Below are 15,964 nucleotides of genomic sequence, written 5' to 3'. Positions count from 1 at the left end.
CTAGTGGACTGTGAATTTAATTTACATTCCCTGGTGACTGATGATGTTAAGCACTTTTTCATGTGCTTAATAGCCATTTGGATGTCTTCTTTTGCAAATTATCTATTCAAACCTTTAGCCTACAAAAAAAAAAAAAACAGCTTTATTCAGATCCAATTCACATATTATACAGTCCACTCATTTAAAGTGCAAATTAAATAGTTTGGAGTATATTACATTCTAAATTTTTAAGTTGTGGTAAAATAAACATAAAATTTGCCATTTTAACTATCTTAAAGTACACAATTCATTGCCATTAATTACACTTACAGTGTTGTACAACCATCACCATTATCTGTTCCTAAAACTTTGTTCGTTTGTTTTATTTAAAAAAATTTTTTTTAATTTAAGTATAGTCAGTTACAATGTATCAATTTCTGGTGTATAGCACAATGTCCCAGTCATGTATATACAAACATATATTTGTTTTCATATTCTTTTGCATTAAATGTTATTACAAGATACTGAATATAGTTCCCTGTGCTATAAAGAAGAAATTTGGGGGTTTTAAATCTATTTTTATATATAGCAGTTAATATTTGCAAATTTCAAACTCCCAAATTTATTCCTTCCTATCCCCTTTCCCCCTATATCTAAAACTTTTTCATCATCCCAAACAGAAACTCTGCAACCATTAAGCAGCAAGTCCCAATTCTCCCTCCCTCCCTCCCATCTCTGGTAACCTCTAATCCACTTTCTGTTTCAATGAATTTGCCTATTCTAGATATTTCATATTAGTAGAATCATACAATATTTGTCCTTTGTGTCTGGCATATTTCACTTAACATAAAGTTTTCAGTGTTAATCCATGTTTTAACACATATCAGAACTTCATTCCTTTTCATAGCTGAACAATATTCATATGCATATCACAATTTATTTATTCATAAGTTGATGGACACTGGGTTGCTTCCACTTTTAGGTTATTGTGAATGATGCTGTAATGAACATTGGTGTGCAAATCTCTATTTTAAGCCTCTGCCTTCAACTCCTTTAGGTATATCCATAGAAGTGGAACTGTTGTATAGCAATTCTATGTTTAGCTTGTAGAGGAACTCCCAAACTTTTTTTCTGTGGCAGCTGAACAATTTTACCTTCCCACCAACAACGTTTAAAGTTTCCAATTTCACCACATACTTGCCAACATTTGTTATCTTCATTATCATTATTATTCTTTTTTCAATTGAAGTATAGTTGACATACAATCTTATATTAGTTTCAGGCATACAACATAGTGATTTGACATTTGTGATTTGATATACATTATAAATTGATCACCACAATAAGTCCAGTAAGTCTTTGTAACATTCTGTCACCATACAAAGTTATTACAATATATTGACTATATTCCTACATTACATCCTTGTGACTTACTTATTTTATAACTGGAAGTTTGGATCTCTTCATCTCCTTTACCTATTTCATCCCCTTCCCAGCTTCCCCCCCATCATTATCACTGCCATCATCATCATCACTGCCATCCTAGGAGGTGTGCAGTGTTTGGCCCATTTTTTTTTTTAAATCAAGATGTCTTTTTTATCGTTAAGTTGCAGAAGCTGTTTTTATATTATGGATATTATGGGTAAAAGTTTGTTGCCAGACATGTTTTGCAGAAATTTTCTCACAACTATTGCTAACCTATTCATTTTCTTAAGTCTTTTGATGAGCAAAAGTTCTTTATTTTGATTAATTTTATCAACTTTTTTCTTTTATGGTTACTTATTTCTATGCCCTAAGATCTTTGACTACTCTTAAAGGATATTCTCCTGTTTTCTTCCAGAATCTTCACAGCTTTTATTTTTAGGTCTATCTTCTGCTTCTAATTTTTGTGTGACCTGCAGTAGATGTCAAGATTCCTTTTTTCCCCTTACAGACATCTGGTTGTTCCAGCAACGTTTGTTGAAAAGATTTTCTTCATTGGATTGCTTTGGTGCCTTTACAAAAAAAATCAAGTGACCATATAAGTATGAGCCTATTTCTGGACTCTATTCTCCATTATTTTATTTGTTGGTCCTTGTATTATTTAATTATAAATTAATTATTGTTTAATTACTTTATTTTAGTGGGGGAGGTAACTATGTTTGTTTATTTTTAGAGGAGGTACTGGGGATTGAACCCAGGACCTCATGCATACTAAGCAAGTGCTCTACCACTTGAGCTATACCCTCTCCCTACTCAATAAACAAAGAGAATTGATGCCATCAAGTTTCCTGTTAGCTTCCCCAAAACAAGTGTTTTATATTCAAGAAATCCTTTCAGAAAGTTTGGAACAAAACAAAGAGAAATTTTATTTAGAACCGAGCCTGATTATTCAGATTAAAACTGAATGTGTCATTATTAAACAATATTTATTAAGCATTCCCTATGTGTGAGGCACTATATTAACACTTTATAATATTACCTAACTAAATTTGCACAACCGTATGAGATAGGAATTCTATTATTATTCCTATTTTTATAACTGAGAAAAACTGATGTTCAATGTTACATAGTGTGTAAAAGTTGGGACTTAAGTAAAGGGCTGACTGACTCTAAAGCCTGTGTTTTTAATCACTATATATACCTATCTAGAATGAATTAAATTAAAAGACTATTATACACATATATGGAGACAGACATATATGTATAGACATTCAGTATCTATATATACAGTTTTCATTATTTTATTCTCTTTGGAAAAAATCATCATATAAGTAGCTGTTGTTTAAAGAACATCTCTAGGTAATATTGTAATTCTTCAAGAATACCCAGTGATATTCTTGTATCAGTAGAGTATTAGAAGAAAATGAGATTTAGGAAATCATTACATTAGACCTATCATTCTATAGCCAACTGTGCATCTTGAAATAAAATGGCATCAAAACAGTGAAATTGAATCTCACTGATCTGTATATCCTGGCGTCAAGCCTAAAAATACAACTAAGACAGTATCTTAGTCCATTTGGGCTGCTACAACAAACTACCACAGACTGAGTGGCTTATAAACAACCTAAATTTATTTCTCACAGTTCTGGTCTGGAAGTCTAAGATGGGAGTGCTAGCATGGTCAGGTTCTGGGCCCTCTTTTGGATTGCAGACTTCTCACTGTATCCTCACATGGCAAAAGAACCTAGAGAACTCTATTAGGTCTTTTCTTATACAAGCATTAATCCCATTCATGAGGGTGCCACCCTTATGACCTAAGCACTTCCCAAAGGTCCCATCCCCTAGTACTATCACATTAGCCATTAGGATTTCAACATACGAATTTTGGGGAGACACAAACATTCAGATCATGGCACTCAGCTAATGACTGAATTTACACTAAACTTCATCTTAGAAGTTTTTCCCTAAAGACAGGGAAAAAGTTCAGAAAAAAGAAAGTACAGATAGTAAACACTTACAAAAAGGTTCAAATAAATACAAATTTAAACTATATACCATTTCACTAACTAGTAAATTGGCTAAAATAGTTTAAGTAACTGAAGTTCCTAATGCTAGCAAAGTACAAGAAGTTGATATCCTTACATAAAAATGCTACTATTACATGACACAACTTTTTAAAAAGCAATTTCAAGAGCTATAAAAATATAGGCTTTTTTCAAGTTAAAGCTACTTCAAGAAATTAGTCCTAAATTTTTCAATTAAGTCAAATACTATATGCATTAAGATATTCATCCCAGTGACATTAACATTAATTAGCACTTATTGAGAACTATGTACTCAGAATAACCACTGTCCTACATTCATTATGTGTATTACCTCATTTAATCCTCAAAACAGTTCTGTAAGGTAGGTAATGTCAAAAGATCAAACAACTTGCTCAGGGGCACACAGTATGAGTTCTTAACCACTACAATATACCACTATTCATAGCGATGGAAAAAAAAAAGAATAAACCTAAATGCCTAAAAATATTAAATGGTTAATTAATTTATGATACATCTTTTTAGGGACAACTTACCCATTAAAAATAATGACTAGAAGACTACCATAACATAAAAACACTTACATGTCAAGTGAAAAAAGCAGTAAGACAAAATTGTGTATATATTGTGATTACAACTATACTAAAAATACATGGAAGGAAAGTTTGTAAGAATCTTTTTCCTCTTCTCTATTTCCCCCTAATTTTCTAAAATGGGCTATCTTGCTTCTTTAACAAAAAGTTCCATCTAAAAATAATTTCTCTGATGATGGCAAAAATTGAGATCTGACTGTTGTTATTATTTTTTTCCCAAGTGACTCAGCAAACCAGTAACTATTTAGTTTTCTTGCCTTTAACCAGTGAATAAAGTAGTAATATCAAGCTTTTTAAAAAATGAAGCTAATTAAGCCAAAAGATGAAAATGTCTTTGGTTGGCTCTGTGGTTTGATGTCATTAGTTAAATTGGCTAATGATTTCCACATTATAAAACAACCCCAGACATGCTTTAGAGAAGGAAATAAAAAGCGGGACATTTTAATGGAGAATCAGCAACATTTCAGAAATATTGTGTCAAATCTTTATTCACTTCCTCGAAAAGCAAAGAGACTAGTGTCCGTTTCTACATATTCAGTGGGACCACCCAGCCAAGCAAGCCAGTCAACAAAGGTGTGGTAACTCAAGTCCCTAACAAAGGAATATGCACCTGAGTCTCACACTACATTGGTTCCCAAATAAATAGGACGAAGATTGAAAATGGAAGGAGAAAAACATGACCATTTTTCCAAGACTACACTTGCCTCTTCATACAACCTCAACAACTCAACCAGCAAATGTGATACAGGCTATAGATTTCTTCAACTTGCGGTATGAGTAAAGTGAGAAGTAGTCAAAAGAAAGAGAAATTAGTATCTACTCATTCACTGAGCATAGATAAAAGAGTTGATTATCTGAAAAGCTAATATAGTAGTCAAACCTCTAGCAAAACAGTATACTGTAGAGTAGAACAAAATACTATGGAATAGTGGTTAAGACATAGCCTCTGAAGCCAGACTAAGTTCATATATCCTACTCAACCACTTACTAGATTTATGACTTTGAACAAGTTACTTAAACCTTTTTGAGTTTAAAATGAAATCTTTCCTGTTAGTGTTATCATTACCACCGTTAAGAAAAAGAGAAGGCACAAAAACAATATAAGAAACCCCAAAGAGATGAGTACAAATATTTTTAAATCATAAAATAATAATATAAATAACTTTACATCAATTAATTTGAAAACTAAGATGAAAATACCTAACACATAGCACATGCTCAATAAATATGTAGGGGATGAATGATTGGGAGTAAGGGACTCTGTGTGTGTGTGTGTGTGCACACACATTCATATAAAAAAAGAAATATATATATACAGTTGACCCTTGAACAACACCCATTTGAGCTGCATGGGTCCACTTATATGTTGACTTTTTTCTTCTTTCTTTTTTCAACTTTTTTTTATTGAGTTCTAGTGATTTTACAATGTGTCAAATTTCAGTGTAGAGCACAATTTTTCAGTTATACATGAACATACATATATTCATCGTCTCATTTTTTTTTGCTGTGAGCTACCACATGATCTTGTATATAAATTTCCCTGTGCTATACAGTATAATCTTGTTTATCTATTCTGCATATGCCTGTCAGTATCTACAAATTTTGAAATCCCAGTCTGTCCCTTCCCACCCAACTACGTCAACTTTTTCAATAACTATAGTATCTGCATTTTTATTTTACAGATCTTTAACTATGTGTGGGGAAAAGTTTGTGTTTGATTAGAGATCACAATATATGGAATCAAAAGAACTAGGGTCTGAGTCCAGATTCTATTCTCTATATATTCTATTCTCTCTATATATAAAGAAAACAAGTTGGTTAAGAAGAATATTTCCTTCTTCACCTCTCCCCACCCCAAAATACCAGGTAGGTTTGAATGATTTTTTTTACAGGTTAGCTTTACCAAATTTTCAGTGAAAAAGACACAAGAAGTTCTAGAACAGAAATGGATAAACCTACCCAACTCATTTTATAAAGCTAGTATAATTTTGATACTAAAAGAGGACAAGAATAATACAAACCAATCTCACTAGGAACACAGATGCAAAAGTTAAATCCAGGATATGCAAAAACGTACAATCAAATTGTGATACAGCTGCAAGGTGGTTTCCTTTTTTTTTTTTTTGTCAGAAAGTCTATTACCATAACTCATCATATTAATAAAGATTTTAAAAAAATATAATGGTGGGGAGGGCATAGCTCAGTGGTAGAGTGCATGCTTAGCATGCACGAGGTCCTAGGCTCAATCCCTAGTATGTCCATTCAGATAAATAAATAAATAAACCTACTTACCCCTCCTGAAAAAAAAAAAAAGAAAGAAAATGACAGAGCTGTGTGGTTTTGACTAGGTCTCAGAGGGAAAATAATGTCCCAAAAACATTCTCAATAGGGTGAAAATAATGTCACACATATATTCATGATAAGGTGAACACTGGTTCTTATGGGCGAAAAAAAACATAGCATAATCCCAAAAGACATGGAAAAAGAAGTTTAGAAAATACAACAAACACTACTAGCAAATTAAGAAGGGAATAGAAATTCCCTAACCTGACAAGGAGCAAATACCAAAAATCTATAGTAAAATCATACTTAATGGTGGAATTTTAGGTTATCTCACTGAAGGAAAGCAAGACACAGATGGCTAATATCACCCCTACTCTTCTATCCAATACTAATATTGTTCTATCCAATGCTATATGACAAGGAAAAGATATATAAGCCATATAAGAAGTAAAAAGGAAAAGAAAAACTGAGTTTAGAGATACTTCGATTGCCCATATAGAGGATCCAAGAGAATCTACAGAAAAACTATTAAAATTTATAACAGTTCAACAAGAAAAAAAAACAAAGTAAGTAGTGGTTACCAGGTGCTAGAGGTGTGTGGGGGAATGGGACAGATGTTGTTTAAGGGTGCATACCAGTAACTAGTAGATAAATAATTCCTGGAGATATAATAGTACAGTAATTAGAGATGACAAATATGTATTATAAACGTTAATCATGCTGAGAGACTAGATCTTAATCATTTCCACAACTAGGGAAATTGATAATTATATGTCACGATAGAGGTGTTAGCTACAATGTCAATCATATTGCAGTACATATAAATATCTAATCAATATGTTGTGCACCTTAAAATTACACTGTTATGCATCAATTATAACTAAATAAAAAATTACCAGAAAAAAAATTTGTAACAGTTCAGTTCAGTAATATTGAAAAAAATAAATGCCAACCACAATAGCAAAAAAAACTGTAAGACATTAGGAATAAATACAACAAAAGATGTCTAGGACTTATGAAAAAAATTATAGTGTTAACATAAAAGAAGATCTAAATAGGAGTGACATCAGCAAGATGGCAAAAGAGCAAGGCCCAGGTCCTCACTCCCCCTTGGAGAGACCAACTTAACAACAATATCAAATTGCCTCTGTGAGGACTCAAGAAACCAACTAAGAGGTTACAGCACGCCAGGCAAGCACAAAAAGGCGCCACTCCAAAGTAGGACCCAGGCTAAAGGAGCACTTTCTCTCATAGACATCCCAGTCTCATAGCAGAAGAAAAGGAGTTCTGATCAAAATACACACGAGCTCTCAAAGCTTCTCCTAGAAGGTGGTGCACATCACTTCCACTCACATTTCCCTGGCCCAAGCAAGTTACATGGCCCAGCTTTACATCAGTAGGGCAAGAAGTGCAGAAAATATTTTAAACAAATAATAAAATCTAGCAAAGTGGCCTCTGGAGTCAGGCAGGCTTTGGCTTTGGTGTTCTTGGGAAAGCTCCTTATTCTCCTATAGAGTCTATAATATACTGGAGATTATAGTGCCTACCTCCCAGTTGTGACAATTAAAATTAAATAACATTTTTTTTAAAAAGAAGACCTAAATAAATGATAAGGTATATCAACTCATAGATTGAAACATTTAATACTGTAAAAATGCTGATTCCTACCCAATTAACTGATAAATGCAGAATAATAACAAACAAGATCACAATAAGATTTTTCATGGAACTTACTAAGTGTAAAATTTATAGGCAAGAGTAATGATTTTAAAAACCAAAGACAATTGTGAAAAAGAACAAGGAGGGGAGATTTGCCCTATCATTCAACAAGATTCATTCTAAAGCTTTAGGAAATAAGACTGTGATACTGGCCTAGAGACAGACATAAAGACTAAGAGGACCCAGAAACATATATAGAACCTTAGATAAAATAATAACACAAACTATTGGAGAAAGGGAAAGATTTAAATTAGATTCCCTAACTTGTACCATAAATTAAAAAAAATTCCAGACTAACTATAATAATAATGATTAAATATAATTTTAAAACTTTAGAACTACTAAAAGAACTATTTAAAAGAATACCATTACTTCAGCGTAAAAAACAATGGTCTCAAATCAATGATTACAGCTTCCACTTAAAGAAACTAGGAAGAGAAAAGCAAAAGAGACCCAAAACAAGCAGAAGAAAGGAAAGATAAAAGATAAGAGTCAAAAATCAATGAAACAGAATACAACAGAAAGAACATGATTCTAGCCAGACTGGTTAAGGAAAGAGAAAGAGAGTGAGTGAGTGAGAGAATAAACATAAATTACTAATAGCAAGAGTGAGAGAAGTGATACTGCTAGAGATTCTATGAGTACTGGAAGGATAATAAGGGTATATGAAGAATTTTATGCCAATAAATTAAACAACTTAGATGAAATGGACAAATTCCTTGAAAGATACAAACTATCTACACTTACTCAAGAAAAAAATAGATAACCTGAATAGCCCTATACTTACTAAACAAATTGAATTTGTAGTTAAAAGATTTCCCACAAAAGAAAATGAAGATGGCTTCATTTAATGAACTGGACCAAATACTTAAGGAAGAGCTAAGGTCCTCCATACAAACTCTTCTAGACAACTGAAGAACAGAGAATATTTCCCAACTCAATCTATGAAGTCAGCATTACTCTGATACCAAAATAAGACAAAGTCATTATAAGAAAAGAAAACTGCAAATATCTCTTATAAACAGAGATGGAAAAATTCTTTTTAAAATGTCAGCAAATCAAAGCCAACAATATATAAAAGGATAATACATCACGACCAACTGGGATTTATCCCAGAAATGCAAAGTTGGTTTAACATTTGAAAATCAATGTAATTCACCATATTGACAGACTAAAAAAGAAAAGTCAGAAATAGAAAAATCAAAACAGAGTTTCCTCCAGATATACGCCCAGGAGTGGGATTGCTGGATCATATGGTAAGTCTGTTTTTAGTTTTTTTAAGGGCTCTCCATCCTGTTTTCCATAATGGCTGCACCAAACTACATTCCCACCAACAGTGCAGGAGGGTTCCCCTTTCTCAACACCCTCTCCCACATTTATTGCTTGTGGACTTTTTAATGATGGCCATTCTGCCTGGTGCGAGGTCATACCTCATTGTAGTTTTGATTTGCATTTATCTGATAATTAGCAATACTGATCATCTCACATGCCTATTGGCCATTTGCAGGTCTTCACTGGAGAATTGTTTGTTTAGGTCTTCTGCCCATTTTTTGATTGTGTTGGGTTTTTTTTGCTGTTGTTGTTATTGAGCTATATGAGCTGTTTATATATTCTGGAAATTAATCCCTTGTCAGTTGCATCATTTGCAAATATTTTCTCTCATTCCATAGGTTGTCTTTCCATTTTGTTTATAGTTTCCTTTGCTGTGCAAAAGCTTACAAATTTAATTAGGTACCATTTGTTTATTTTTGCCTTTATTTATATTGCCTTGGTAGACTGCCCAGGAGAACATTGGTACAATTTATATCAGGGAACGTTTTGCCTATGTTCTCTTCTAGGTGGTTTGTGGTCTTGTCTTATGTTTGTCTTTAAGCCATTTTGAGTTTATTTCTATGTATGGTGTGAGGGAGTGTTCTAACTTCATTGATTTACATGCAGCTGTCTAGCTTTCCCAACACCACTTGCTGAAGACACTGTCTTTTCTCCATTGTATATTCTTGCCTCCTTTATTGAAGATCAACTGACCATAGGTGTATGGGGTTACTTCTGGGCTCTCTATCCTGTTCCATTAATCCATATGTCTGAATATTTTTTAAATGATTGACTGTATTGACCAAAGAGTTAAATTATGTCAATAAACATGGGAATGAGGGGATATTTAAAATAAGATAAAAATAAGTAAAAATAATATGAATAGAAGAGGTAAAGACACAGTGAAATAAAGACCTGCAAATATTGTTTTTTTCATATTCCTCCATCTCATCACTCTCTTCTACCTTTTCTTTTCCTTCTTTTCTTCCCTAGAGTAAGGACATGTTAGGAAGTAGCTTCAAGGTCTGGGCAAGAAGGACAAAGTAAAACTATCACATTTAACCAAATAGATACTAATTACAGAATTAGTTCTACATAAGTGGATACCTTATTTATATAAATGGATACATAAATGGATTTCTACATAAATGGATAACTGTATGACGCAGGATAGTAGTACATATGTTAATATGAAGGGATGAGAATTTTTAAACACATAAGAATACCTATCTTAATGAGAATCATCAGAAAATTATTCTAATTGACAAAGGACCTCAAATCTGGTCTGAGGTATTTTATTCTAATAAGCAATTGGGATTCATTAAGGAAGGACATAAAGCTACGTTTAAATTAATATATAACTTAATAAATAATAATTCTACACTATAAAAGCAGAATTAAGCAAAAATTTCAATTCGATAATGAAGAGAAAAAAAGATGTGCCCCCTGACCCCCACCAAAAAAAAGCCAGAAATGTTAAGCTTGGAGAATTATGAGAATGTACATGTCACTGAAACGCATGGAGACTACACAGCAAGTTAGCTTCAAGAAAAAGAACCCTATTTTAGACATGTTGCATGTGATATTTCAGAGGAACCCTCAAATGGAAAAGTCTAATTGACAATCAAAGCCAGAAACACATTAGTGATAGAGAGGAAAAAAAAATCTTATCAACATAAAATGATAATTAAAGCTTTAAAAGTAGAAGCTATATGAAGTAAATGTAGAATAATGATGCAGAATAATAAAGGGAAGAAAGGCATATTGGTGACTGAACTTTAGGGAATATTCTCTGTTATCAAAGAAGCACTATAGTACTTATCACACTGTATTTTATTACCAGAGCTACCTCTCCCTAAAGCTTCCTTGTGGCAAGGTAGATGTTCAATTAAAGTTTACTGGACAAAAGTACAAATACTTAGGGACCAGAGAAGAAAGAAAATAAAAGAGAGAACACAAACCATTAGAGCGGTAAGAAAACGGAGGTAGCTTGATCATTACTAATCCAGCATAAATGAAATACCCAAAAATATGAACCTGCTTGTACAGTAACTGATCTGAAGTATTCCAGAGTCAGAGAAAAAGTACCTTGATAAAACTGATAGAACAGATTGAAGAGTAAGGAAAACTGAAGGTGAATGGTTCTACAACAGTATAGTTCCCCTAAAGAGAGAGCAGACCTTACTTTTGGCACTGAGAGAAGTCAACTGAGCAGAAGACACGGTTAACAAATTGAATTCAGAGGCATACTACTAATTTTTTACAGATAGGCAATTCTTTAGCACCTGGAAATCTGATGGTTAATTAATCAGCCAGAGACTTCCTGATGAAGCTAATTAAATAGTGTAAAGATTTGTGAATGGACCAATTTAAAGCAGTTTGCTAACAATGTTACAGGAATGCTAAATAAATAACAATAGCAATAAAGGCATAATTAATAGCATATAAGTCAACGAACTTTTGAGGTAGTCAACTCATGATTCTTAAAGTTGAATTCAAATTTCCTAAAAGTCTTAGAATTGCAGAAAACTCTCCAGGACAGTAAGCTGATTCTCCCTTTCTTCCAGGCACACACTTTGGTGGGGGGGACAGCAGAATTAAATGATTAAAATATCTTAAATATGAGACTAAGGGGAGAAACCAAATTTATCATGTTAACCACTGTAACCCCTCTGTACCAAGCACAAAGCTCAGTGCATAGTAAATGCTCAATAAATCATCATTTTGATTACTACTACAGGGAGAACATTCTACCCAAGTCCCCACTGAATATGTTATGGAGCTAAGAACAAAAATCTCAATTTATTTTTTGTGTTATTACTTTTCCTCCACAATTACTGCTTTTAAATGTGTGCACACCAAACACAATCTAAACAAATTAGGATCACAGAGTAAAAAGCTGAGGTCTATTAAGAATCCAGGGTACAGACACCTGGAAGGTAGATTCAGCAGGCCAAGACAATTTCAAAGGCAAAAGGGAATACACTTGATCACCCTTAAATTAACAAGCAAGCACTTTTAAATCCCCATGCTTAAACTAAAAATTACTTCAAAAAAGAAATTTCAAAAAGTAGCACTGTTTCCTATATGTTTATGTCTTTAGAGTCAACCATCTTGTGAGTTGCAAAAAATACTTTCTTCTTTTTCTTTGATATAAGGAAACTTTGGTTTATGCAGTAATTGAGTTGCTAGAAACTTATGTATGAATTGAAATTTAAATTCATTGTATTTTAAAAAGAATTAAGAAATCCTGCCATTTAAAAAAGTCCAATGGTAATAACTTTCACAAGCATTTATTTTATAGCATAACCTTGTAATGTAGCTTTTTGGTTGTTTCTATATTTAATGCACAGCATATTTTCTTAAAGCAATAACAGATGTAAATTTGAAAAAAAAAACACCACAATCTACTTATATTCCCGATTTAGTAGGGGAAAGTTTCTTTTAAAAAATTATTTTGTAAAATTTGTAAGTTAACTATTCATAACAAAAAGACATGCCCATTGGATAATATTTACAAACCACTCAACCACAAAAGATAAAAATGTAAGCACAATGGGTCTCAGATCATTTTGGTCTCCTTAAAATAATGTTTATCCTTTAGATTATTCTCAAGTCAAAGGGAATAACTTCTAAAACCAAGGTCACTGAAAACTCCTAAACCATACCAACTTTGGAATGTGGAAAACAGTATTAATACTAGCCAAAATCATTTACAGTAAAAGCATTCTCCATCCATTATTTCTTTGAGGTAGATGGGAACAAATACTTTACTAAAACTTTTATTTTACACCTGGGAAAATTTTGCCTGAAGTTGTATAGAGAGAATTCAGAGAAGCTACATTGACCTAGGTATCTGATCTTAAGTCTATACAATTTTCCTTTATCTATGCAATTTTATAGATCATCTTTCAGTAGGACTTTCAGATAAATCACAGGATAAAATATTGCATGGAACATATGTATACTAAAAAAAATTCACTGTTTATCTGAAATTCAAATTTCAGTAAGTGTCCTATATTTTTATTTGCTAAATCTGGCAACCTTATCTTTCAGTACATATTAAGTCTGTTTCAGAAATATACGAAACTTACTAACAGGAAGAGATTTAGTCTTGTGGAAGTTGGGTAATTGTTTACCTTTTAGGAACTTCTTCAGGACCAAGCCACCATAAATGCTTCCTGCAGAAGCAACTGTAAGAAATAGAATACAAAGAAGTATTACAAATAAAACAATTAAATGGATTTTACCTAAAGAATCACATGGGAGCCTGAAACCACTGTTTATAGATACAGAACATTAAAAAGATGGCCACTATGAATTAATTCAGTAAAAATGGAGGCACCAAAAAAGTATTAAGAGACTACAACAACTGTCTGGGGGCAGAGTAACTTTTTGGAAATGAGAACCAAATAGCAAGTCTTTTTATCTATAACAAACACCAGGGCTTCCCTTTTGGATATTACTATTGCTGATAGAAAAGGATCATAGGAAGACTGCAAACTGCTGCTAGTAACCAGAGTATACCATGCCAATAACCCATATTCTAGTATAAGATTCAATTTAAAATGTTGGTCTTTCTTCTAACCAAACTTCAACTCTACTACTTTTTAACTCCATAGACTTTACTCTTTATAGAAAATGCTTTACTAAACTACCAGGTAAGAATTCTCTGTACCTGGAGTTCTAAATCTGAACATTAGAAACTTTAGAGCAACAATTCTTCAGAGGAGGAGGAGAAGGAGGGAAACAAGCACCTAAGAGGGGGGAAAAGATCAGAACCACCTAGAGGCTTTTTTCCCAAACAGAATATGCCTTCTCCCAGAGCGATGTGACCCCATAGTTAAGAATCTAAGAATCACTGCCATAGAAACTAATGGAAATGTGTCTGTCCCTCAAGAAATATGTATTCTTCATGCAGGGAAAAAAGGTTGAGAATCACTGAAATAAAGTGAAAGGCAATACGATTCTTCAAATATGCACTGTCCAATACAGTAGCTACTAGCTACATGAGGGTATTTAAATTTAAATTTAGCTAAACTAAATTAAATGAAAAATTCAGTTCCTCAGTCACACTAGCCACATTTCAAGTGCTCAACAGGCCAAGTGTGGCTAATGGCTACTGTACTGAATAGCATAAAGAACATATCCGTCATCACAAAAAGTTCTATTGGCTAGCAATGAACTAGATCTCCAGATTTTTAGCAATTCTGGATAAATGATACATACTTCAAAAGGCTTGAGTCGAAATAGCATAGAACATTTAATAAAAAACAATTTTTTTTTTTTACTTAGTGTTCCTCACAGGCATACGCTGGTTCTGACTTAAAAGAACGGGTCACTGGGACAGGGATAGGAGGTGGGTGGCAGGCCTAATCTAGTGATTAGTAAGGAGCTAGAATATTAACAAGAAAGAAACCACAACGAGTACATCTCACAGTGTGTCCGTGATGTTTCTCAACTGCATATATCACACTGTTTCCTCTAACATCCTTTCTTAGTTTTAACAAGTATATCAACCATTGTTGAAAATCGGTCACTTTGGGTGAACACGCACAGGGAGGACAATCATCCTGCCTGCTCCACACCTATGCAGCCCCAAATTTTCACCAATACCTCTAATCTTACTGAAGTAATAAAGTGCTATCCTTCAGATGCAAAGATCACAGAACACATATTTTTAAAGCAAAAGAATTCCACCACATTCTCTTTACAGAACAGAAGATAATTTTTTTTAAAAAAAGCTATGAGGTCAAATGTGTTTGGAAATGCTATATACTATAGCCCATTTATACTATAGTTCATTTTTAAAGATTCACAGTCTATGCTGGCATATTAAAGGTTCTGAGAAGATCTAAAGTAACAAAACTCATTTGATTTTAACTAGCATACCCCAAGTTTAGATGACTGCAGAACTCCTTTCTTATAATTTATACAAACATCCTGTAGCATACATTTGGGGAAACACTGCAATAATATTTGTTAAAGCCTTCAACAATTACTGATGGGAAAACTATACAGTCACCTCTCAGCTTCTCATAGATGGCTCATTCTAGTAATAAAATTTTCTGGTTTGTTGTGAGTTGCATTTTGTGCCTCTAAAAGAGATTTTGACGAAGTAAGCCCCATTACTTGTGAATATGACCTTATTTGGAAATACCGTCTTCCCAGATTTTATCTGGTTAAGATGAGGACATACTGGATTAGGGTGGCCCTAAATCCAATTGGTGTCCTTATAAGAGGGCCATGTGATGACACAGATAAACACAAGGGATAACATTACATGAAGACAGAGGCAGAGATTGGAGCAATACATCTACAAGCCAAGAAACACCAAGGGCTTGCTGGCAACTACCAGAAGCTAGGAGAGAGGCATGGAATAGATTTCTCCCTCAGAACCTCCAGAAGGAACCAACCCTACTGAGACCATTCTTTTGGACTTCTGGCCTTCATAACTGTGAAAGAATAAATTTACTTTCTTTTAAGCTGCCTGCTTAAAAGGTATAACCCTCCCAGACTTCAGACAATACTACAAAGCTACAGTAATCAAAACAGCATGGTATTGGCACAAAAACAGACATATGGATCAATGCAACAGAACACAGAACCGAG

General features: G+C 33.4%; 1 protein-coding gene across 13 annotated transcripts in view; it reads right to left on the bottom strand.

Moving 5' to 3' along the window:
• The window catches only part of TOP6BL (TOP6B like initiator of meiotic double strand breaks), a 74,990-nt gene that overhangs the window by 42,913 nt on the left and 16,113 nt on the right, over window positions 1-15,964 (bottom strand). For 11 of the 13 annotated variants that reach the window (XM_072970381.1, XM_072970385.1, XM_072970377.1 and 8 more), the window contains one exon: window positions 13,492-13,545. In XM_072970381.1, coding sequence (XP_072826482.1) covers window positions 13,492-13,545 — 54 coding nt within the window. Of the gene's footprint in view, window positions 1-1,874; window positions 1,974-13,491; window positions 13,546-15,964 lie in introns of all 13 variants that reach the window. The other 2 variants (XM_072970384.1, XM_072970386.1) reach the window with 1 other exon arrangement.

The sequence above is a fragment of the Vicugna pacos genome, chromosome 10, assembly GCF_048564905.1.
Source record: "Vicugna pacos chromosome 10, VicPac4, whole genome shotgun sequence".
Classification (NCBI taxonomy): Eukaryota; Metazoa; Chordata; class Mammalia; order Artiodactyla; family Camelidae; genus Vicugna; species Vicugna pacos.
The sequence above is the reverse complement of the archived record's forward strand: the minus strand, read 5'-3'. Positions and strand labels throughout refer to the sequence as shown.